The sequence below is a fragment of the Chenopodium album genome, chromosome 4 (genome assembly GCF_948465745.1).
Source record: "Chenopodium album chromosome 4, dcCheAlbu1.1, whole genome shotgun sequence".
Classification (NCBI taxonomy): domain Eukaryota; kingdom Viridiplantae; phylum Streptophyta; class Magnoliopsida; order Caryophyllales; family Amaranthaceae; genus Chenopodium; species Chenopodium album.
The window spans coordinates 75240260-75266807 of record NC_137837.1 but is presented as its reverse complement, the minus strand read 5'-3'; the positions used below and the strand labels follow the sequence as shown (position 1 = coordinate 75266807).

General features: G+C 32.8%; 3 protein-coding genes across 4 annotated transcripts; 1 reads left to right on the top strand and 2 right to left on the bottom strand.

Moving 5' to 3' along the window:
- Positions 1 to 1488: 1488 nt before the first annotated feature.
- Positions 1489 to 4585, bottom strand: LOC145629346 (transcription factor ILR3-like). Its single transcript, XM_081681921.1, has 5 exons — positions 4159 to 4585; positions 2988 to 3050; positions 2392 to 2469; positions 2070 to 2232; positions 1489 to 1980 (listed from the first exon to the last, which is right to left on the bottom strand). The coding sequence occupies exons 1-5, from the start codon at positions 4308 to 4310 to the stop codon at positions 1717 to 1719; spliced, it is 720 nt and encodes a 239-aa protein (XP_081538047.1). The 5' UTR covers positions 4311 to 4585; the 3' UTR covers positions 1489 to 1716.
- Positions 4586 to 17584: 12999 nt separating this feature from the next.
- LOC145629345 (photosynthetic NDH subunit of lumenal location 3, chloroplastic-like) lies at positions 17585 to 19475 on the top strand. Its single transcript, XM_081681920.1, has 3 exons — positions 17585 to 17938; positions 18842 to 19128; positions 19215 to 19475. Exons 1-3 carry the CDS (start codon positions 17650 to 17652, stop codon positions 19311 to 19313), a joined length of 675 nt encoding a protein of 224 aa, XP_081538046.1. The 5' UTR covers positions 17585 to 17649; the 3' UTR covers positions 19314 to 19475.
- LOC145629343 (kinesin-like protein KIN-14N) lies at positions 19403 to 26293 on the bottom strand. 2 transcript variants are annotated; one of them, XM_081681918.1, is made up of 17 exons: positions 26000 to 26293; positions 25141 to 25440; positions 24353 to 24497; positions 24144 to 24253; positions 23943 to 24062; positions 23638 to 23841; positions 23024 to 23233; positions 22856 to 22933; positions 22423 to 22569; positions 22210 to 22348; positions 21989 to 22098; positions 21289 to 21450; positions 20951 to 21156; positions 20592 to 20673; positions 20400 to 20504; positions 20203 to 20307; positions 19403 to 19945 (listed from the first exon to the last, which is right to left on the bottom strand). In XM_081681918.1, exons 2-17 carry the CDS (start codon positions 25414 to 25416, stop codon positions 19766 to 19768), a joined length of 2379 nt encoding a protein of 792 aa, XP_081538044.1. In that variant the 5' UTR covers positions 25417 to 25440; positions 26000 to 26293; the 3' UTR covers positions 19403 to 19765. The 2 variants fall into 2 exon arrangements, with proteins under 2 accessions (XP_081538044.1, XP_081538045.1); XM_081681919.1 differs by having other exon boundaries at positions 22856 to 22930; positions 26000 to 26292.
- Between the last annotated feature and the right edge of the window lie 255 nt (positions 26294 to 26548).

Sequence of the window (26548 nt, the reverse complement as noted above, 5' to 3'; positions counted from 1 at the left end):
CCTTATTTTTAACATAGTATCCTTTTTTTAAAATTTTGAGTGACCTTTAATGTTATTATGAACTTAGAGTACGACATTATGTTGAATAGTGACCTAATTTTAACATAGTGATCTTTATTATTCATATTTACCATTATATTAAAAATTTCATTTAAAAAATTAACCTTTCATAGCTTTTATAATGTCACACTAACTTTTATTTCAACATAATTACCTTTTTTTTTTAATAGACAACATAATTACCTTTATTTTAATATAGTGACCTATTTTTTTTATTAATAAAAAAATCATATTATCTCTAATGTTAATGGTCCACAATAAATTAGTGTGAACTAGGTTCATTTAAGAATTTGTACCAGATCCAAACGAGTTTTTTCCATCTATTTTCCAATCTCCTTCATATTATTGGACTCACTTTGTTTGGATTCTTACATTTGAAGACTAGTCTAATTTGGCGCCTTGACGGTTGGTGGTGCGAGCCAAGCTTGACTAATTTATATTGGTTCAGTATTTTGTACAAATAAATTTGGCATAAACTTCAGTTCACTAGTATTGTTATCACATGTACTTTCAGATAAATAAATACTTTAATTTTACTAATTCAACACTACTTTTTACGCACAATTTGGTTTCTTGCATAGGCAACTTTTACGCGTGCTTACCAAGCATTTGCTACCATTTGACTTAGTCATAATGTCCTAATCCTATTATGGAGCTTCAATGGCGAATCAATGAATCATCAAACCATACTTTTTAACAATAACCTCATCTTCCATTTTTGAAAAAGACCCATAAAAATTGCATAATTTGTGTTCCACCTAACATTAAAATTACAAACAAGGCTTGTTCTTAGATAAAGTTACAAACTTTCTAAATAACAATATGAATAGCTATCATATACGAATATGACCATACAAGTAATTCATTACTATTTTCGTGTTTTGACTTTTTTCATGCGATCAAACAGCCAAAATTAGAGTAAATATATTTGATACAAGAAAATCTAATAATGCAAAAAAGCAAATCTCTTACTAAAATGAGAATATTGTTGTTTAAGGCAACAACCACCTTTAAACATTGACTTTTGATAGCATTATCCTAATGTTGATTATTTATCATATAAACAGCTAAGAGTTGGCCATTGACTAACATTGCTTATAAAATCTTTGATGATACCAACTAGTCAAACCAGCTAGATAAAAAAGTCAACAGCTTATTGCCAAATAAGACCACTGCCACATATAACCAAGTAACAATAGCAACACTTATGTACCAAAGGAAAAACTTATTCCAAAAACTTATTCCATGAAAACAAGTGAACAAGACATTGCAATTTCTCGTCCTTCCAAAGGCCTTAAAATTTTCATAAAGTCGCTTACATCCAATCAAATGAGACCTAGGTAAACCTGAGACTAGGAGTCAAGGGGGCAGAAGAACCGATTTACAAGATGGCTAAACAGGGCAGCAATACTAATCAGACATTTACAATTTCATTTTCAACCACCAGAAGCGGCATTTTCATTGAAGTTCCACTGTTCACATACACATTCCACATTCCATCAATGTAGTTTGTTAGTAGACTTCAGCACAAAAGTAGTGCACAGTCAAATGGCAAATTGACAAAGGACCCTGAAAAGAAGAGAAAAAAAAAGGGGAGGGAGGAGAAAATCAAGAGGTGATGATAGTAATCCTGAACAAAGGACTAATGACATCCAATTAAGCCACCGGTGGGCGGAGCACATGATCCTGAGATGTATCGACTGAAGCTGGAGGCATGAACTGCCACATAGCAACTCCTGGGTATCCCATGAAGGGTACCAACTTGCCTCCTGGAGCTTGAGTTGGTGGAGCAAAAGCAGGGATAGCAGTTGGGGCGGGGATATATCCTGGCTGGGTGTTGATGGTCTTCAATTGCTGCTCTAGCTTGTCCTTCTCAGCCTTCAGCCTTTGCTTCTCATCACGGAGTTCAACCTTCTCAGTCTAAAGAGGACAATAAACAAACTTATTATCATTTTGCAAAGATCTTATAAATTTACAATGCTAAGCAAAAACTGATAGTCAACACAGACCTTCAATTCCTTTATCTTTTCCTGTAAATTCGAATTCGAGTCCTTCAACTTTTGGGCCTCACTCCTTAACTGTGTCACCATTCGAACAGCATCACTCAAAATGGCTGCCTTGTCAGTCTTAGGAGTTCTACCAGGTTCCAAAATTGCACCTAATTCCATAAACCTACACATAGACGTACAACAATATTTCATTAACACATGCAAAGCAACAATAAGTACCTATTGTGCATCCTGCTACAAGCAATTCTAATAAAAAGCCGTATCTATAACCAGTGCAAACCGATTAATCTGACAAACTTATATAGAAGGAAGGAGAACTAACTTGTCATTAAGTCGGTCTCTACGTGCCTTCTCTCTGCAAGCTTTGGAGCTAGATGGAGCACATGATTCTGATCTTCCCCTGTAATAGGGAACATGATATGATTTACTAACATTACCAATAAAAACATACCTCAACACAACAACATTCCCTTAATGCCTCACATGAGGCACCCAATGCATAAATGTAGAGAGGTCTTACAAATATAAATTGAATATGATGGAAAAGTGATGTAGTATGATTAAATATCTTTTAAGCCCTACCACATTATGCAGATTGATACTCAATTATTATTTATTGATAAAAATAAAAGCCACCTTTCATGTCTTGTCAATAAACACAATGGCAGTAACCTGAAAGAAGGACCAAAAAAAACAAGGCCACAATCTCTCACAAGCTCACAGTCCAAGAACAAAGGTTCTGCCAGTTTGATTCATTCTTAATCTCTCCAACTTAGCACATTTTGAATAGATCTTCCAAGTTCTAAGTCACATAACTCTATTGAACTCTTTTTTCGCCATAATCAGTAGCTGCAGAACTAAATAATAAAGGTCCAAGAAAAAGATTGCAAAATGAAATAAAAAGAACATAAAGCATACCTCTTTTTTGAGTTGTTCTCCTTGGGGGCATCTGAATCACCATAAGTTCCATCTATGTCCGCACTGAGATAAACAATGAGCAAGTATAAGAAAATACTGATATTATGTATTGAGATTAGAGAGTGTGATCCCAAGAATACCTTTTAACATAGAAAAACTATGAGTATTAGAGAGTGTGTCATGTTTGCATAGAACACCACAAAATAAAAGTAACTAATCACAACCAGGATTTAGCATTAAAAGTAATACAAGGAAATTTTTATCCCAATGCAGAATGACTCATCCCGATATTGAGCTCTTCATACTGGCTTAAGGTGTGCAACTGTGCACAATGGAACCCTTACATTATAACTCCACAATCTAAACATCAAAGTAATAGCAAGGATTCCTGAATCATCGCCACAGGAACAATTTTTAGACATCAAAAATCACACAACTTATTGCACCTCCATAATCCCATCTAAATCCTAAATTCGATACTCCTCACCTAATTTTCTCGGGTCCTAGTATTCGATCTCCCCAAACAACTCCACCTGTTTTACTTAACCATTCATTCATTCAGCAATGCACTTCATAAAATATATTGATGGTTTCTTCCTATATTACCAACTCACAAAATGTATGAAGCATCATCTCAAACTCGAACAAGAGGTGGTGGATAAATATTAAGATGGCGCCACAATTCACTAGTATTAATGAACAACTTCGAAATCAAAAGCTATCACATAACACTACCAAACTTGAAACATTTATCCTTCATTGATGCATTAAAAAAAAAAATAACTTTATACAATAATGTTTAATAAAATCATTATCAAGACTGACACTAATTATATGCACGTTGCAAATTTAACAAAAGTACATGAAAAATCGAAAAATAATTCAAAAAAACACAAACCCTAATCATATATTCACCAGATTCCAACAGAGGAAAGGCGAATCCGAAAATTCAATTAAAAGAGCAAAATCAAATTAAAATAAAAACCCATATAATTCATTCCTCAAAAAATAATAAGTAATTCACAAATTCCCCAAAATTTTAATTTTTAGCCACATAATTAACAAAATCATCAAGTGGGGTCAAAATTGAAAACCCTAGCCTCACAAAAAAATTCACATGAAATTCCCCCAAAAATTAAATTACAAACAACACAAAATAAAGGGAAATTACCTGACATTAAATGGAACATTCAAAGCTTGCTGCAATTGACAATTATTGAAGGCAGAATTAGGGGCAGAAAAGTTACAATCAGGAACAGAGATCTGGATATCATCTATATAAGAATAATCATACAACCAATTAGGGTTTTCATGGGACACCATCTCCGGTAGAATTGCCGGGAAATTCCAGGAAAAATTGGGTCGGAATTTTCCGGCGAGAATAGAGAGAGAAAGAGAGGGATTTTCGGGGGTAGGGTGGAGAGAGAAAGCGGTGGAAGAGAGAGGATGTATTTTTCTTTTATTTTTAATAATATACAACTGTTTTTATTTTTTGTTAGTTAAATTTTTTTTTTTTTTTGGAAGTGTCAAAAAAAGAGGGTGAGAATCTGTGACAATTGAAAAAAAGAGTGAATTTTTTTGGAGGAATTGTTTTTTAGGAGATTCCAAGAAGCATCAACCAATAATCAATGATTTCACTATCTTAAAAAAGAGGAACCTTCTTTCTTCTTTGGGTGTGATTGTGTGAGCGTGTTCTACTCGACTACTCATGTACATGGGCTTGCTAACCCAACCTATCAATTTTACATCCCTTTCGTTCTCTCCACACGTAGATTCATACGAAATAGTTAAAAGTAGAGGTAGTAAATAGGTCGTTTAGATCAAATACAGGATAAATTCATTCAAAATGCATTGTATTCAGGTGACAACAGTTTTGGGTTGAATACGAGTTAGGTGCAATCGGATATAAGTCAAATTTGGGTCCTATTAAATTAGGTCATTTTCAAGTTTGTTGATGATAAACTTACTAGAACAAATTAATTTTAGTTATATATATGATATCATTGAAGATGCAGTAATTTCAATCCATTTGAGTTTCTATTCATTTTGTTTCGACCTTAAGTCAAGTCAATTTCAGTTCATGCAAGTCTTTGGTCATCCACTTTTGATTTGGTTGGGTTTAGGTTATTCAACATATGATGAGTTAGTTTTGTCTACTGAAGACATTGCAAAAATGATCCGATGTGAATTTTTGGACCCATGTATATACATTTGATGGCCCTAATTTTTGAATTGGAATTTACTTAACCTAAATTGACATGTTTCATAAATAAATATGGTAATGAATGTTGAAATTGGTCTATATTTTATGATAAGATCTTTGCTAATAAACTTGAAAGTTATATGAATTAAATTAATCGACCTAAACTCATATAGGTAAATTTAACGATTCCATTTCTCTTCTAACTAAATGGTCAACAATTAAACCTAGCTAGTAAACACTAATCAACTAAAAATTAAGGATTCGACTTGCTTTTACTTGTATAAATCTAGAGGTGTCAATTCGGGTGTTCGGATTAGATTTGGTAAGGTCGTGTTAAATTGAGTCTATTTCAAATTTCAGTCATCTAATAATATTGTGTTCATACAAGTCAAAATCTGAATCAAGTATTTTCTAGATCGAATCGGTCGAATGAGGTTTGACACGCTAATATAACCATATGTCACTTATACTATTCCACCGTAATTAAGCCCATATCTTTGTATGAATCACTTTATAAAAATTGTTATACGTCATGTATGGTTGTATGTCTTGTTGAGATAGGTTTACATATACGTGACATAGGGTTGTATATCTTGTTGGGAGAGGATTGTTACATATGTGTTGCACAAAAATGAGTATATAATAAAGGTGTCTTAGCTTAAACGTTTTATTGGAGGATTTAAGAGGGGTAATAGGGCCTAGAATGGTACCGTCTTAGGGTAACTAGTTAGTCAAGGCTTCTTCTTTTTTTCTTTTTTCTTTTCTTTTTTTTTTTTTTTTTTAGTTTTTCTGTTTTTTGCTTTAGTTTGTTTTTGTTTTTCTGCTATTTTTGTTATGCTTTTGCTTTTTTCTTTTTAGTTATGTATCAGCTTTTCTCTCATTTAGGGGCTTGCTCCTCGTTCGCACCAAAAAAAAAAAAAAAAAAAAAAAAAAAAAAAAAATCATTTATGCATTTAACCAAAATGCTTTGGATCTGAACAAGTTTTGATTGATGGACTTGAACCAAAAATTACTTGACATTCGAACCAAAAGTCAAATCATCACATTCGAACCCAATCCAATCAATCCATATTACAAGATAACATAAGCTATTATAATAAGTATATTCTTTAATAAAGCGAAGGAGGTAAGTTTTAACTTGTTTAGGTCTATTCACAATTTTATATATTGTATATAAAGTTCTTAATTATACTTATATTACAAAATGATGCTCCAAGTTATATTGCATGCGTATATTGAATCGAAAACTAATATGCTTTGAGGTCAATTTCAATAAGATCAATCATAATCGAGTTATCTTAATTCAAGTACAACTTGAGTCCAAATCAGATAGTTTGATTTTAATTAATCAGTTACGGATCAATCTTATTATCTTATAGGAATATAGAAGTTGCATTTGTACACAAAACACCTCTATATATGACTTCTTACATTATTTCTCAATTTCATTTGAAAAAAAAAAAAAAAACCTTTTAAGTGGAGCCTAATGTAATATCATCCATCCAAACAAAACCTTGTTGTAAGATTATTTTCCCTACCTTTCACTAGCTAATAAGAGAAGGAAAGGGTCGGACTATGTTAAAAGGATGTAAAGAGCCATAGAATAATCATGTAGGGACAATAATACAAGTAAGTGCACATTTACTCTTTTTGTGAATTAGAGTTGAAAAACAAATAATGAAAGTGGAAGGATAACGCAAGCTGAAAATTTAGTCAAAAAAAAAAAAAAAAAAAAAAAAAAAAAAAACCATGATTATATTAATACAAAAAGGATGATAATGTTTATTTATTTATGCGATTTAGTGGCTTAAAGTATGTGTCACACACTCTCACATAGTCACATACATCATACATCGTTTTCGTTTGATTGTTTCTATTTTATGTGCACAAGTTCTCTTAGCATGTGGTCCGTTTAAATTGGAACTTGATTCTTCTTTAATTAAGAAGATGCCAAGACTTGTTTCAAGTTGCGGTCAAATAGTATTAACCTCTACAAAATGGAGTAAATCAAATTATGCATTTTTTTCAAAGATATGATCGATTAGCTTTTTAAATAGGTTCGTGAAAACATCATGTATTAGAGAGAATGAGAATATTATAACATGAGTTTATGTCTGGATTGTCTGCGCTAAAGTACAAACTACATACTTTATTTATTCTTGTAAACATTAAGGATTTCATATAAATTACTACGCTAATAAATAGAAATTAGTCTTTTTGTTAAAGGGCAACTCAAACTAAAGTTTAAATTGATAGTCGAGAAGATATAATACATCTACCACTTTCGATCAATCATTATAAAAAAGTCGAGAAGATATGAAATGACGTACTAAATTTTAGCATGTAAGTTAAACTGATGAGTGTCGTCTTTGGCTTATCAAAAGGATGAGTGTCCTTGGCTTATTCCAAATATGCAAGTATAATAAATAAAGAAAAGATAAGAAGGGCACCCTGAGAATTTAGTTGTGACAAGGAACATTAACTAATCAATCTATCATCAATAATTGTTATTGGTGTAAGATAGTAGAATACTCCTCGGAGGCTTTCTATTGATTAAGCACAACATATACACCCCAACTCTATTAGGGTTTACAATAATACACAATACACTAGTATATACAAAGCTAATTATGGACAAATAATATCTACATATTATTATGTCTAACACTAGTGTACTATTGTTAGACATAATTATATGTAAATATTATTATGGACAAATAATGGAGTATCTAGTTATCTACATATTATTATGTCTAACAATTGGTTTAGCAACACACCGATGTTGGCTTCCTTACTTCCTTAGCCACACTTTTAATTAACAAAAAAAAAAAAAAAAGTTATTTTATGTTGGAATTTTGTCGTCTCAAAATATTCTAAAATCTAAAGTAACCAGTTAACCACCCTTGAGGCCTTCGACGTTGTGCATGATTGTTGTGATGGTAAATACGTTGATTTGAGATAGAGGGGGAAAGGGAGGGGGGGGGGGGGGGGGGGGGATATAGTTTTTTCAATTTAAAAGTACGTTAAAAATTACTTGAGACTAGTTTTTTTAAAATTAAACCTTCGCTCCAACATTGGACATATAATATTTAGCCAATCAATAATCTAAAAATAACGAGTGAAATTTGGAATAATTCATGTTAATATGACTTTATGATCGAGCTAATACATCAATTCGAATCAATAATCTAATCAAAACTCTTACAACCACATTAAGGCCCTGTTCTTTTGAGCTTCTGGGCAGAGCAGAACAGAGCAGGGGTCGGCAGAGCAGAGCAGATTTCAGGGTAGCCGAGCAGAGCAGAGCAGAGCCGAGCAGAGCAGATTTCAACATTATTATTAATACTATTATTAATGTTATTATTATTAATGTTGTTGTTGTTATTATTATTATTATTACTATTATTATTATTATTATTATTATTATTATTATTATTATTATTATTATTATCATCATCATTAATAATTATTAAAATTATTATTTTTATTATTAATAATTATTATTATTATTATTAATTATTAAAATTATTATTATTATTAATTATTATTATTATTAATTATTATTAAAATTATTATTATTATTATCATTAATAATTATTAATTATTATTATTATTATTATTATTATTAATTATTAATTATTAAAATTATTATTATTATTATTAATTATTACTAAAATTATTATTATTATTAATTATTAAAATTATTATTATTATTATTAATAAAATTATTATTATTATTATTAAGTATTAAAATTATTTTTAATATTAATAATTATTATAATTATTCAAAATAATAAATTATTATCATCAATACAATATTAATTATTATTATTGAATATTAATTATTATTGTTGTTATTATTAATTATTATTTGAAAATTAAGCAGAGCAGAGCAGAGCAAAGCAGAGCAGATTTGATTTGAGCAGAGCAGGGCTCAGCAGAGTAGAGCAGAGCAGAGCAGCTCTAAAGAACGGGCCCTAAGTGGTGTTTTTTCTATATATCTGGTCACACTGTATGATTGGGGTTACTTATAACTTTATAAGGGTTATTTAGTTAGTCAAGGGTTACTTATTTTTTATTACTCGGTTGGTTAACGCGCTTTCACCTAGATTACTTATTTAGGGATTACTCAGTCGGCCAGGGTTTACTAATTATAAATTTACTCATTCGGTTAGCATCTTTTCTGTGTGAGAGTAATCTCTAATCGACCGAGTAACCCCTGAATAAGTAACCCCCGACAGGGTAACCCTTGACCGATCGAGTAATAATCCTTGAATAAGTAGCCCTTAAATAAGTAACCCCGGTCACACGGTGTGACCAACCACATATAAAAATTTGTGCAGATTAAGACTAGATATGATATATTATAAGGAGTAATGATATTATCATCAAATTTTTGTGTTTTAAAATAAGTAACCCCGGTCGCACGATGTGACCAACCACATATAAAAAATTGTGCACATTAAGACTAGATATGATATATTATAAGGAGTAATAATATTATCATCAATTTTTTGTGTTTTGATAACTAAAGTCAAGTGATTATTAAGGAGTTCGAGATAGGTAATGCTACATGCAACCCTCCTAAGAGATGCGTATAAGCATTAATTCTAAAATTGTACAAATTTAGAAATTTATGAAAAAAAATACACATGTACATCAATGTTATTAATTCCCTTTTTTTCTTAAAACATGTGTAAATCAATGTATTAATGCTAAAATAGTAAGGATATTTTAAATATAAATCTTAATTACACTGATCTATGCGTGTTTTGTCATGAATTTCTAAATTCACACTATTTAATTTTAAGGAGTGTACTTAATGTTTATATAGAACTTTAGATATAGCATAACCCTTATCATTTTATATATAAGGGGTAATGTGTTGCATATAAGCATTTAATATTTTTTTTAGTATTAAGTTGAAAATTTATTGACAATTTATGAGTAAATCAGTGTAATAAATGTTTATTTATTATTTATCTGTCTACTTTTAACTTCTTAGAAGGCGGTATATGTTTTTCTTTTTATAAGAAAGACTTGGATTTTATTTTTATTTTTTTTTTTTTATTTTTTTTTTTGTATTTTATCATTTGACAATTAGTAAAAGTCACGATTCTTTTACGTTTAACCTTCATTAAAATATCTAGAATATCTCAAGCAAGATCTATCACTATTTTCAATAGAAATTAATTTTAATTATATCAAGGAAAAAATAAAACCCTTATCCAAACCAAACTGCCAAACAGTTCTAAAAAGTTGAAATTACGTTGAAAGAATTTACTAAGAATTGAAAAGACTTATAATGGGGAACAACTTCTTTTGATATGATCCTTTATTTACATGGAGCTATCTTATATATTCTTCTTTGTAATTGACCCTTGAAGATTTTATTTGTCCTTTGAAGACCATTCTTTTTTAGCTGGTGTGTTTATTTGTCTAATCACCATCAATCTTTAAAAGGAGCTACTCCTCATATATGCGACAAATACTTGTTTAGTGGGTTCAATTCATATGTTTTAGGTTTATCACAAACCGTGATAGATGTATACATGAAACATGATAGACCGTACACATTAAAAGTGGAAAAAGTTGTCACATTTTCTTACCCAAGCTAATAATGATTTGAGTTCGATATTAACACTATATCTAAAATTGAGTGATAAGAAATTAAGAATAGCTTACTCATAACGGCCAAATTAAATTTGAATAGCCCTTATAAAGATAATTGCAAGTCTTAATAGAATTGAATTTGAGTATTTTAAGGAGAACAAATGTTTAGGGTTATCAAAGTGACAAAGCAATATGTGATAAATTGGAAATTGATTTACAAATTAAGATAACTCGATCATTTTTAAAGGCGAGACATGAACTGAACAACTCTATATTAAGGTGCAATTGCAAATAAATAAAGATAGTTCTTTTTCTTTTGGAAAATTTGATTCTAATAATCCAACTTTTCACCGGTCTTATTTTATTAATCCAACCTTTCGATTATTGCTAATTAATCCCACCTTTACACCCTTTTCTATTTTATCCGACCCAACCGGTTATCCCACCTTCTACAGTGGGCTACCTGTCCACGTGTCTTACTACGGTTGGTTGAAATTTTTTAAAAAAAATCTTTTTTTTAATCCTTTTTTTACCGTCTTTCCTCTTTTCTTTCCCCTCTTTCCTACCCCTCACCTCCATGAAACCTAATACTACACTCCGAGCCACCCCAGCTAGCCACCTCTACCGCCCTTCCCCAACCACCCTAGCTACCCTCCTACCCTTCCCTACTTCCCTAGCCACCCCAATCACGACCAAACCCCCACCTAGTTTCCCTTTTCCAGTTTCAATGGCTGGGGTTTCGGGATTCAAGAATTTCGATGGGTCACCAACCACGACCAAGATCTCCCCCTTGCCGCCCTGTTATATAGTCCGGCGGAAACCCGAAACCCCAACCTAATTTCTCTTCTCAATTTCGATGGGTGGGGTTTCGGGTTTCAAGGATTTTGATGGGTGGGGTTTCGAATTTCAAAGGTTTCAATGATGGTTTCCAACGGGTTGGGTTATTTCGAGGGTTTTTGTTGAGGATTTTCAGAGAATTTTGAGTGTTTGCCTAAAAGAGAGGGGAAGGGGGACAAGTTGGCCGGAACAGGGCGGTTAGGGGGAGGGGAAAGAGTGGCCGGAAGGTTGTTTAGGGTTTCCTACAAAGGGTTGGTCGGAACAGTGGAAAGAGAGAGGAAAGGGGAGTCGAAAAAGGAAGGTTAGGGGGAAGGACTGGCCGGAATTGGGTGACAGCTAGGCTGCCGGAATCCATGAGGGACTTAGGAGTGGCTTAGGGGAAGGTGGGTCATGGGTGGTTGCTGAGGCTTTTTTTATTCAAAAACTTTTGTATACATCCGATTTACACTAATATTAGTGTACATCGAGTAGTATAAGGGTAACATTTAGCTAATTTTAGGGTAACTTTTTGCCTTTCTTTGGGTAACTTTAAACATAATACAATTTTTATATAAATAGATAACAAGAAAAGTTTTATTGAGGTAATTTAATTACATTCAATCACTAATAATTGATTTTTGTCAATTAAAATGTGATTCTTTACTAATAAAGCGTAGATAATTTTTATTTGAATTGGGTTACTTTTACGCATATTGGGGTAACTTTTATTCATTTCAAGGGTAACTTTTAATCATTTTAATTTATGCTATCTTTATAATGGATGTACAATAATTATTGTACACCCGATTTTTTTAAAATTTTGTGTTTTTTATTTTATTTTTAATTTTAAATCCTTTTTGTTTTGTTAGAAAAATTTTAAAAAAAAATTACATGTATAATAGGTAACCAGTCAGGTTGGCCTAATAGAATGAGATGCCCCTTAAAGGTGGGATTAATGAGCAATAATCGAAAGGTGGGATTAATAAAATAAGACCGGCGAAAGGTTGGATTATTAGAATCAAATTTTCCTTTTCTTTTAACACTACTAAAATTCGGCTAAATTGCGACCGTATTTCTACGACCGTCTGAAAAACGGTCGCAAATTATGAAATTTGCGACCGTTTTTTATGCGGTCGCAATATTACGAAAATTTGCGACCGTTTTTGGCCTTTTAGACGGTCGCTAGGATGTTTGAACAATTAAAAATAATTCTAAATTAAATTAAATCATTTGCGACCGTCAAAGAGACGGTCGTAAATGTCACTATTAGAAAAAGCTCAATTACCGATGGGAAATACCGATGGTCAATAAAAGCCATCGGTAAAAAAAAAATTTACCGATGGTTTTTTCAATCCATCGGTATTTCTCAAAATACCGATGGCCTGACCATCGGTATATTTTTTCCGATGGCTTTTATCCATCGGTAAATCTTATTTTTTAAAAGAAAATTAAAATTATTTTCCGATGGTTAAAAGCCATCGGTAAAAAAAAATTACCGATGGCTTTAAGCCATCGGTGTTCTTTAAAAATTTTTTTTTTTACAAAATTAAAAAATATAGAGTAACCCTAATCCGGGCGCTCCCCTTTCCCCTTTTCTCTTTCTTCTCTATTTCTCTCTCCTACGCCTCTTTCTTCTTTCCTCTATCTTCTCTCCTCTCCTCTTCTCTCTCATACGCCTCCTCCCTCACACACCTACTCCTCTCTCTCCTGTCTTCTTCTTTATCTTTCTCTTCTCTTCTCTTTCTCGATTTCGTCCTCTTTTCTCACCTCCGATTTATTTTTCTCATGGTCTTCGTGGATTTTAATGGTCATTGTAGATGAATTTCGTGCGAATTCGGCGACATTATGGTCTTTTTGGTCAAATTCGTCTACAAAAACTCCAGATCTGGAGTTTTTATGGCCGAATATGACCATTTAAACCTTAAGTAGATGAATTTTGGCCATAAAATTAAAGGTATGTTCGTTTTTGTTTGATTTTGTGTTGATTTTTATTTTTTTTTATTTGATTTTGTGGGTTGTTTGAGTTATTTAGTAGGTTTAATACTTTGATTTTGTGGGTTGATTTTGCTTTTTTAGTTGGTTTGGTTTTTGGTATGTGGGTTAATTTTGGCTATTTTTCTTGATTTGCATTATGTGGTTTGATTTTGGTTATTATTCTTGATTTTTTTTGTTGTTTTTCATTTAATTGTTTGATTTTGGTTATTTTCTTGATTTTAGTTGTTTTTAGTTTTCTGGGTTGATTTGCATGTTTTACCAGGGCGGAGGGTGGTCGTGATTGTCAGTTGGTGTTTGAGGTGGCGGTAGATGGTTTTGGGTGGTGGTGTGGGCAGTTTGGGACGTATGGTAGGGGTAGGGGGTATGGGCAGTGGGTGGTTTGGGGGTGTATTATTTTTTTTTTAATTTTTTTTAAAATAATACCGATGGTTTTTCCCATCGGTAAAACGAAAATACCGATGGGTTTTTGCCATCGGTAAAATATCCCGATGGCTTAAGCTATCGGTATTTTAAAAAAATCCGATGGTTTTTGGCCATCGGTAAAACTATCGGTATCCGGTTTACCGATGGCTTTTCCATCGGTATTTTCGTTTTTACCGATAAATTGTCATCCGATGTCCAAATACCGATGGCAGCCATCGGTAAATTGAATACCGATGGTTTTTTATACTTTTACCGATGAATTTTGGCCATCGGTATTTGGCTGATTTCTAGTAGTGTGTCATAATCTGCGACCGTCAAAGACGGTCGTAAATGTCATAATCTGCGACCGTCAAAGAGACGGTCGTAAATGTCAGAATCTGCGACCGCCTCTAAAACGGTCGCAGATTTCTAATTTTGCGACCGTTTTAGCGGTCGTAATTATATTTTTTTTTTAATTTTTAAAATAGGGTATAAAAGAGATGGAAACTCACCCTAACCCTAATATTTTCACAGCCGCTACTCCTTCATTTTCGTATCTCCTCTCTTTCCTTCTCACGTTCCTCCTCTCTCTAATTCTCTTTCTCTTTCTCTAAATTTCCTCCTGTACTCTTTCCTCTTCTCCTTCTCATTCTCTTTCCTCACCTTCCTCCATCTCTGTTTCTTTGTTTCTTCTTCATTTTATTTTTTTCTTAGGATTTCTGTCAACTAATGAATTGTGGTGTTGTATTTTCGTCAAAGTTTGGTATTAATGGTCAAATTCGACCATAAAAATTCCAGATCTGGAGTTTTTATGATCGAATTTGACCATATAAACCTAAAGAGGAAGAAGTTTTGTGAAAGGTATGTATTTCTTCTCTGAATTTTTATTATATATTTTTTTATTCTCAATTTTTGTTGTTTTATTTTGTTCTCTAATTTCCATGACTGTTCAATTTTTCCCGATATTTGTTTGTGTTTTTGTTTGAGTTTTGGTTCGATTTTTGTGTGTTTTTGTTTGAGTTTTGGTTCGAATTTTTGTTGATTTTGTTCAAATAGTGGTTCGATTTTTGTCGAAATTGTGTGATTGTTCGAATTTTTGTGGGTTTTTTTAGTTGAATTTTTGTTCAAATTTTGCTTAGTGTTTGTGGGTTTGATTTGTGTTCGTATTTTTTCCTGATTTTTATTTAATTTTTGTGCATTTTATATGTGGGTTAAATTGTTTTGATTAATTTATGTTGTTTTTTTTTCGATTTTTTGTTTGATTTTTGTAAATTTGTTCGAAATTATATGGGTTTTTTTGTTGGTTTAATTGGGTGTTTTTGTTGGTTCAATTTCTAGGTTGATTTTTTTTTTATAAATTTATGTTTTTTTGGGTTAAGGGTGGGTGGGTGGTGGTGGGTATTGATGGTTGAAGGTTGGCGAAGGTGGTGGTGGGTAGAGGGCGGCGGATAGTGGTTGTTTAGGGTGGGCAGTGGTGGTGGCTTGGGTAGGTGGGATCTAGTTTCGGTGGATTTGGGTCAAGGGTGAGTGGGTGGTGGGTTTGTTTTCCTTTTTTTTTTTTGTTTTTTTTTAAAACTTTTAGCGACCGCTTATGACGGTCGCTAATTTCAAGATTTGCGACCGTTTCATAAAGCGGTCGCAATTATTATTATTTGCGACCGTTTTCTTAACGGTCGTTGAAAATAGTAAAAACGGTCGCAAAAAATCTGCGACCGTCAAACGGTCGTAATTTTGTTTTTTTGCGACCAAGAGAATAACGACCGTCATGTTACGACCGTTGACGGTCGCAATTATGTTTTGCGACTGTTTTTGCTATTTTCTGCGACCGTTTGAAGCGGTCGCAATTTGACTGAATTTTAGTAGTGTAAAATAATTTTTTTTTAATTTGTTGAAATTTTGCACATATAATAAAATCTCCGTTTACATTCAATCGTCACACTGTCAATTTAAATTACGATATCTATGTGTCAAGTATGGAACATTTGATAGAGGGAGAATATCAATAGACATGCACAAACTAGACTAGGCTTGATAAAGCTGCAACCCTGTTTAACAACTCTTGAGGGTTAGCTCGTACAAGCTTAAATATATACATTCATCATACCACAATTTTTTGATGTATTGATTCATCTTTCGAATTCAAAATATCGGAGTTTTTTTTTTTTATTTTAAAGTGTAGATAATTAATCTCTAATCGTCGAAGCTGGATTAAATTAGGAATCTACAATTTTGGACCCAACCAAATTTAACATGCTTAGTGATCATATGCAAGTATTATTAACCTACAAAGGCTACAATGACATTTACCTAAAGTGTACCAAATTATTGTGTAAAATTAAACTCATTCATTATGGCTTTTTCATATTTAAAAACTTTTTTCGGGTTATCAAATTCTAATCATTTGTCAAATACATCATCTAAGTAGTTAATGCATGAGTAATCTCTAAATTTGGAAATTTGATGTGACCATTATTTTTTCTCCACTGACATAATTAGTGTTTTACATCACTAATCCATTTTCCAAATGACCAAACGAATGGGAAGTATCCTAAATTAATAAATAAATCTATTATGTTTGCTTCCATTTGTTTACTTTAAGCTTTAATTTTGTGAGTGATTTTGTGTTTTTAGGTTTCAGTTGTCAGCACTAGAAAAAGGGTATTTAAAATATAAGGCTACTTTTCATGATCAATTAATTAATAATTTAATTAACTATTTTCATGATTAATCTTGATGACAATATCTCAATGCAACAAGCTGTTAATGAGCAATGCCTTTACGTGTAAGCGTTTAAGATGTAGCGTCATAAGAAGACTTTAGATGAGATGGTGATAGTTTGACTTATGAAATGATACAATAATTTACCACATTTTAATTGATGAATACTTTTGTCAAATGTTAAATTAGGTTATCAGATAATACGATTTTAATATATTAGGTATAATTTGATAATTGAGAATTAAGATGAGTTTAGCTCCAATTCGATTAGTCATCAATTCTGTTCCAATTTATTAGTCATCATTCTCGTCATTATACTTAGAGCATGTTCACATTTACTGAACTGATTGGATCTGAACTGAACTGAGCTGAAATAAAATGAATATTTTATGAGAGAAGGAAATTAGGAACTGAACTGAACTAAAATTAAGCTGAAATGAACAGACTCTTGTTGTACATCCTATACATTTTCCCCTTTATACATGGTAAAGCTTCTAAGCTTGCTGAATTTCTCTTAAATTCCAAACACATCACAATTAGCTCTAAATTTATAGCAATTAGTATAAAATAATACGAGTATTTTAATTACAATTGCCATACCTTCCAAAAATATAACTTTTTTCCTTGTGCTAAAAATAATACGGATTACAAAGATAAAACATGAAATCACAACACATTTTGTAGTATTAAAGAGCTTAAAATAAGCAAAATGACAATTCTTCAAAAAAAAAATGTAAAATTTGTAATATTGAAACTTAATTTACTAAACTACCCTCAATAAGTATATCAATTTGGGTGGTCAATAATACACAATAACTCATCCAAAACTTCACAAACTTGTAAAAAACTAATGTCCAAAGATGATTACATCCACTTCATCTAATCTTCATACACAACTCAAAAATCCTCAACCTCATGGCTCAATTGGGAAACTTATATGGTGTTACAGAAAGTTTACCAGCAGCAATTCCTAAGGTTCCCTACATTTTAAGGGCACCTACTAAAAAATCATGTAACATAATTTGCCATGCCAAAAAATTAGAGGATTCTCATCAAAATACTTCAAGAAGGTCTGTTATTAGCATTGCTTCTATTGCTCTTCTTTCACAACTTGGTACTAATAATGCTTCTTTGGCTGAGGAGGAAAATAAGTTGTGGCTCGATTACCCTTACCCTCTTCCTGGATTACGTCCAGCCGAAAACAGTAAGTATTGGCGGTCTTTAAGATTGTTCTGTTTCTATATTGTGTATATTTAGGGACGTGTGGGAGTATTCTGACTGTGTTGTGAGAAATTTTAAAATAAAGACACTGGAGATTGGATTATATATTTTATCAAATTTCTATGATTGGCTATGACTTACTTAGCCTCATATAAGCTATGTACATAATAAATTTAGCTAAGACATAATCCAAGATAATGTTTTTTAAGAACTAAGCATTTGTTTAAGAAGCAGAATCATGATCTTCTTAGACAACGACTAGTTGGTACCTAATCAAAATATTAAAAAATATGACTAGTTGATTATTTGGTTTAATTAAAAATTGACGTCAAATAGACTAAGTAATTCAAACTATTCAACTAAGAATCATATTTCATGAGTTCAAGCTGTATATGAATATAGGATGGTGACAGAAAAAATAAAGGGGTCAATTTAAGCCAATTCCATGCAAGAATTCCAATGCTGCATTGCTGCTTGAATTTTATGTGCAATGTCCAAGTAAATGTAGCTAGATATATTTTTCTAGGTTCAGAGATTCAAAACTTTTTCGATTTCCTCTCTTTCTATCAAGAATTAGTAGTCATATACTATTTTAAGATGTCTGGTAAAAGTTGTCGTATGTTTTGTAGCATTAGTGATTTGGGGGTGGATTTTCCAAAATGACACTTGTTGATGATCATATGATAGAACGGACTAAATTAATTTTAATATTACTTTCATATGAAATCATGTCATCATCTCTACGAGCGTAAGGGGTTATGACAATGTGATATGAAAGGGGTTGTGACAATGTGATAGTTGTGTCCCGTCTTCTCTTTACACAAAAGAATTTATAGGCTTACTTTTAGGGTTTTATTAAAACCAACTTGGCTGTGCATTATTGCAGAAATATACAATGAGGAAACAGGAACAAGATCATTTCTGAAGACGGGACTCTACATGGCTAACATTGGAACCAAAGGAAGTGCATACAGGCTTGGAAAATATGCCTTCGATCTCATGGCTTTGGGAGATCTAATAGGCCAAGATACCTTGAATTACGTCCGAAAGTACCTCCGTCTTAAGGGCACCTTCATGTACTATGATTTCGACAAGGTCATCTCTGCTGCACCCGTCGATGATAAACAGCCTCTCACAGATCTTGCAAATCGACTCTTCAACAATTTCGAAAAGGTACTTATCCAACCAAACAGATTGATACCTCAACTGTCAATTTTTTCTAAGAGATACTGATTTATGAATCATCAATATGTTGGCAGATTCAAGAAGCTATAAAACTGAAGGACCTTGCTCGAACACAATCTTGTTACGACGACACAACAGTCATCCTGCAAGAGGTGATGGATAGATTTGCATAACTCAACTCTGCAGATACTTTTCTTCCATTCTTCTTCGTTCTGTTATTGTACAAGTAATTTCCGAGAATTAAACAGAACAAAGATACGAGTACTAAGCAAGATAGAGATCACTGATATATTTATCCGTGGTTCGAGTAAAAATACATGAACAGATTCACATAAGTATTAAAATTATAAATACACATGAGGAGAAAAAATAAACATCAGCCTCAGTGTAACGTTTAAAATGAAGCCCCGATATCAGAAATTACATATTCAACATTTCCATTTATACTAACTACTATACAAAATCATTTCTCACCTGTTAGAATTATCGATCGATGTTTCTTTCCTTGTTCTTCCCTGCTCTTCTAGTCTTTATTTTACGCTTCAGAGGGTGAAGATTAGCAACGAAAAATACAAAATGCACAACCTGCTGTATCACAGGAACAAAGCTGATCTTGATCAGAAGATTAACCATAGCTCAGACGATTATCTGAGGACCGCATATTGGTTTGTCGCCGGGGAATTCCAATCTCACAAGCATTAACTCGGGCTGCAAATCGGAGCGAACACAATGACTCTCCCAACGAGGAGTTTTCAGGAGAGATGTTCACAAACATCAAGGTCTTCGAGTCCCCACCAAGGCAAGGCTATTCCACAATTGAGCAATTGATAATCAAAACACCATTCATTGAATTTATACTTCGTATTAGACCAAAATATTCAATCATCATAATCATTACTGAATGCCTTATTCGTACAGAATTTTAAACGTAAGCAACATATTTGCATCCTAACTACCTTTAACATTCCTTGTCACATTTTGGCATTCAATTCAACAAATAATATATGTATCAGTATATAACGCTACCTATGTTTTATGTGACAAAAGATACAGAACACATACCTGTAGGAGATAAGTCAGTTTGGAGTTTCTAAATGGCACATGATCCTCCCTTTTCGCCAAAGCGAATATGACATCGCTTAGAGAGGATAAGCTTTTATTGATGGCCTGATAAATAGAGAATAAAACCATAATGTTTTAAGTCCAAACCAAAGGAAAATCCATAACTTCACATTCCAGATTAGAAAGTACTGCAATACCTGAGTTTCCTTCAGTCGATCTCCAGTGGACCCACTCTTCGAGAGGCGCTCACTTCCAGCAAGGTCAATTAAGTTAAGTACACCTTGTACTTGTTGCTCAGTGCTCTTAAGGAAATTAAGTGCATAATCAGTAAATCTGCTACACACTACAACAATATGATAAAATTTAGGCTATTGTCAAATTTTAAATACCTCATTGACACCAGATATACGTAACGTGAAAACAAAATGACTACGTGATGATTGTTCATTCATCAGCGTCTTGCCCACTGACCTGCAAGAAACCACATACAATATAGTAATTATGTGATCCTTAGCTCAAAAACATAAAAAATTCTCCACAATAATGAGTGAAACTTCATAAAAAGCATTTGACATTTTTGTTTTTTTAGGGTAGGTAAGATGAAAAACTTTGTACTCTTCACTTTCGTAGCACTTTTATTTTTAACTTCTTCCATTCTTAATTGCAGTAAAGCATTGTGAAAGAGGAGAAAGAAAATACTTATGGTAAAATAATTATGCGCTGTTTTAGCATAAAATAAGATAGTTACCTGCTTTGGGCAGCCTTATCCAACAAATATGCGACTTCTTTAGAGCTTCGAACATCAACTAGGGTAAGATCAGAGACATGTGTGTTGCCATTTGCATCATGTTTGATAGTGTATTGTTTTCCGGGAGTACCATTATCAAATGAGTTTGATTTATGTGGAGACAACAAATCACGGATTGTCTCATTATAGATTTCCAACATGGACACCTACAATCAGAAGAGTAAAGTAAGGAGTACATCTTGGTGATCCACAAATGACAATACTTCACCTTTATGCCTCCTTTGTGAAAAAAAATAATGATGTCAAGCATAGATGTATCAGAGAGATTCATTATTCACCTGCAAATCATATTTCCAGCCTTGCGCTTTCAGTGACTGTCTTGTCTCAAATATCTGCTCTAATGATCGAGGAATCAATCCCTTTCTATCTGGGTTTCCAGGATTACCCATCATGGTAAATGTTTTGCCTGAGCCGGTTTGACCGTAGGCAAAAATGCATACCTGAAATTGGAAGTAATAAAGGAATTCATGAGTATATAGTTCAGTATAATTTAACAAATTTCCAAAATCGCAAATTGAAGTAACATGAGAGAAGCCATAGTGCATGGTACAAGGATTCCAGAAAAAAGATTTTGTTAACATCAAAATAGGAGCAAGGACAACTGTAAATCATTATGTAATCAATCAGAACTATCCTCTTTCTAAATAATAGGCTACAATGCCATAATGCCATTGTACCATCCAAAAATAAAGCCACTTTTCAGTATCCATAAGTTATACTTTGAACTTATTGATACTACTGGTAAGTGGTAATGACTAATGACACAACTAAGGATTCTAAAGAGAAACAAGATTGGCGTAGTGGAGATATAAAAATCCGTGAAACGATAGTGGTGGAATTTCAATTCAATTCCTTAATAAAGACCACCAATTTATAATATTTAAGGACAAAAGAAGTACCAAGAACATTTTATCTTAGTGAAGGAAGACATTGAATATCCAAAATATCATAGGTATAAGAAAATTTCAATATATTCACCTTATAGCCATCAAGTGCACTCTGAACAAGCTGTGAGATCTCCACAAATACATCTTGTTGAGAAGCATCAGGGACAAATACCTTGTCAAACATGAAGGAATGCTTTTGCCCTACGTACAAAAGTAAAAGAAGAAGCACAAATGATTCAGGATCTTGTCTAGATACCAAAGAAAAATAATTTGACCATAAAAGAACACTTTGTAGATAATTCTTCAATATACCATTTTGCAACAAGTCAACTCCCCGTCCCAAGGCTTCCGTAGCTGTGGGGAAACCAATGACTTTGGTATCAGTATTAGAACCTTCATCAGGTAATAAAGGCCTTACTCGGCAAAAAACACGAATGTTCCCCTTGAGTTCCTGCAAACAAAAATGATATAAATGATCCTGCATTTTGACAATGGCAGCAAAATTGTTCATGAAATGGGATGTACCAATATAGTATTGTGCAACTTTTTACGCAATTTCTCTCCCTCGACAAGTTTCACCTCTGCATCCTCCAATCGATTCCGTAAGTCACAAATAATCATGTTTTGCTCTTCGTATTGCTTTCTAGTCTCCGTTGCAGACAGATCACTCATCTGAAGCCACAAAAAAATATACATTCAATAAAAATAATTTTGACCTCCTGTACCCTCTCAAAAGAGCATAATTTATACAGGGGAGAATACAGAAATTTTCCATAGGGAGTAAGGATAGAGTACATAGACAAAATGTAAATGATAACGTTAAGTCAGATACTCAGATTACTGTGAGCAGTGCATATCATCCACTGGTTTTATCAAGAGTAGTGCCATATCATTCAACTGTATCATCAAGAGCAGATTACAGTGAAACTGAATGAAGAGAAAAAGAGCGATTAATCACCTGCAGTTTTTTGTGCGCAGCTGCTAACTGATCTTGTAAGGTTCTGACTAGGTCACTCTGCGTCGAACACTTGGCCTGCTAGGAAACATTAGTATAAAAGTGTGAGAACTCAGAGAGGGGGATGCATTTCACAAGTGGCCAAACTGCCAAAGTGTTAGCGTGATAGACCTCTAATTCATTCGATTTTTCTGTGAGGCAATCCAACTCGGAAACAGATCTGCCAGTGAAGTCTTTGTACTTGCTTAGTTCATCTGTCAAAGTCTGTACTTGTGATAATTGGCGATCACGATCATCTCTAACCTGTTGTAGCTCTGTTCTTAGACATCCCACCTCATTAATTAAAGCCTCTTTTTGCTTGACAGCCTCTTCTTGATATGCCTATTAACATGATCGATGCAAGTCCAAATGAGACAACCAAAGGTGTATCTTTAATATAAGTGAGCAAAACATAACAGTCTCCCAGCTCAATATTGAAATCCTATAGATAAAGTTTCAACTATATAATGAGAATGTCATCTTCAGTTTAAGAGTTTTGCGTGCAAAAGAAAGCAGCATTCAGGCATTATTCTTGCCTCCGAAGAGACAAAATTATGGGGACATTGCTATATCAAAGGGATATAGGGACCAATATGATGTAAGCCAGAACTTCAATTGAAATTAGGTCAATGACAGAAGTCTGGTAGATTATGATACCATAATTTCTATAACTTAGATATGGACAGATCACAATGTTATCTGATCTTGTAAATGAATAAGTCGCAGAAAAATGTATCCTGATTCACCTTGGATGAAGTCAACTGCTCCTGTAATGAGCTATACTGTCCCCTCAATGTGCTGAGGTTTTCAGCTACAGCAGCTTTCTCACTCTCAACACGTTTCAAGGTCTCATTGGCCGTAGAAAGTTCTGTTTGAAGCTTGCTATTATACTGCTGCAAACTAGTATTGTAATCCTGTAATCTCTTGTACATGTCGTTAAGTGAAGCTATCTGCACATAACACACAGGCGCAGAAAAGCAACCATCTTGATTCAGTTGACTGTCCCAAAAAAGAAATAGCAGCACAATGAATCACCCATTTGTCAGCTTACCTTTTGATTGGAAGTTTGCTGTTCTTGACGAAGTTTTTCAAGGTCTTCGGACAAACATGTTTGCAACCTTTCTGCAGCAATCCTAGCCTCTTTATCCCTTGACAAGTCATCCATCAATGCCTAATCATGGTGATCAAGTTTAATACAATCACAAAGAAAAGCAATGATATTTGACATCTGCTAATTTGATTTTGGGCTCACCATCTTATCTGATTCCTCTTTTGCACATTTATCCTGCAACAAATTGTAGTTCTTTCTCAACTCCATGATAATTGCATTCAATTCTTCCTCCTTGTTTTGCATCAGCATCTCTAAAATGGTAAAACATCCAATTCTTATCAGATAATTTGTTCGCCTTCCAAAATCTATACCAAACCCAATAAAATAATACAATATCTTATCAATCATACCCATCTCTGAGCATTTTATCTCAGCTGATTGCAGCATTTCCCGGAGATTATCTTGCTCTAAGAGATACCCTCCTTCAACCTCTTGGAACCATCTGATACAAAGCCGGAGTCTTTTTATGTAATCCAGCATTTGTTCACACCTCTCCTAAAGTAATCCAATTTTGCCAAAAACATATTAGAATAAAATTCATTGAGAACACGACTACACGAGAATGATGAACAAAACCAAACAAAAAAAAGAAGAAATTTCCTTTTACAAAAAAAATCATCAAAAATACATTGCCACAGCCCCATAAATTCCAGATTTCATATAAATATTTAGATCTGAAAAACAACCCACAATCTTGTTTCCTTTTTTTTTTTTACCATAGCCAAAAGATTACAGTACTTAAAATTACATAACACAAGTAAGATATATAACCATAAGAAACACAGAAATAAATTCAACAAATCCATTTGAAAATTTAAATTTGGGTGAACCCTACAAGCTTGTAATTTCTTTTCTTACCTCAACCATAAACTGTAAATCTAAGGTACATAAATTAATTTCATATTATAATTTTTTAAATAAAGTTTAAAACATTGGAAAACCTCATAAATCCTAGCAATTTTTTTGGAAATTTGAAATTGAGTGAACCCCACATACCTGTTCCCCCTTTTCAAACCTTAACCAAACACTTAATTGCAATACAGTGATTACACAGATAAACTAAATCAAAACACAAAACATTTGAAAAACTAATCAATAAACCCCAATTTCTTCAATTTTTTAAATACTAATAAAGTACCTTATAATTGAACTTGTTCTTGGTTCTCATCCTCTCATTCAACAAGACCTCAACATCTTCCTTATTAAAGTCAAGAGCACCAACATCCGAACCGGAATTGCTGCCGGGAGCACTCGGCGGGGCGCTAGCCGCAAACGATTCCCGGCGGCCATTGGAAAAAGATTGCCGGGGCCGAATGGTGCCATTTGATCTAGGTCCAACCATACTATCTCTTCTCCTTTGCTCCAAACTCTCAATCCCAACACCGTTAAACTGATTCTGAAGTTTCATCATCATATACTATCTACCACCTATACATTTCTACACAAAAACTCCAAATCATTAAAATATTGCATAAAATTGTTGCTTTCAATTTAATTAAATAATGTAAGACAACCCATTATCAATATTTTAGCCAAAGTTTTGAAATTTTCAATTTTTCAGTTAATTTCAACACAAAGATTGTAACTTTACCATAGATTGAACCCCATTATCTATAATTTAGCCATTATTTTGAATAATTCAATTTTTTGAATTATTAAAACACACAAAATTAAATTAGAAACCTTTACTTTAATAATAATATAGATTTAAGTATTTAACCCCTCAACGACTATTGATAATGAACTATTTTTAAATTAAGAAATAAACCTAGTCTCATTTTCATTATAATTAATTCAGTTGAATGTTTCACATATTTTAAACAAACAGTAAAACAAAAACCCAGGAAAATGCAATGAAATTTACATAAAATGAGCTAAGAAAAAAGCAGAAAATGGGACACATTAATATTCATAAATCCTAATAATAACTACTATGAATTTCCAAAATAAGTAAAAAGAGAAAAACTTTAAATGAAATAAACAAAAATGGAACTTACAAAGATAAGGGTTTGAGTCAGGGAGAAGAGGGATTTGCAGAGGAAGCCAAGAAGAAGAAGAAGAAGTAGAGAGAGAAAGACAGAGTGAAGTTTGAACTTTTAGGAGGAGAGAGAAACTAAAAAATAAATTTTTAGAAACCAAAATTAAAATATTTTTTTTGAAAAAATAAAAATTAGTGATTTTACTATTTTTATGTTGGTGTGGGGTCAAAAATTGTAATCAAAGCAATCATGTGAATCGCAACCGTTGCTTGCTTATGTGAGCAGTAAACTACAAGAGTGATCATCTCATCCTAAAGTTTTTAAATTATAAAATTGATAAACATTTGTATTTTTGTACTATTTTTTTGTTTTTTTTATACTATTCCGTACTCAAGTCTTGTTCTATCCTCCTTTTTCAAACTCACTCCACATTGATGATTAGCTAAAAAAAACTCTCTCCACGTATTAGATTTGTTTTGTGTAATTAGAAATAATAGATGGTGTAATGTACCACTTTGAAAAAATGGATATGAGAGGTGTCAACGTGTCATTATGTGGCTCCTGTCA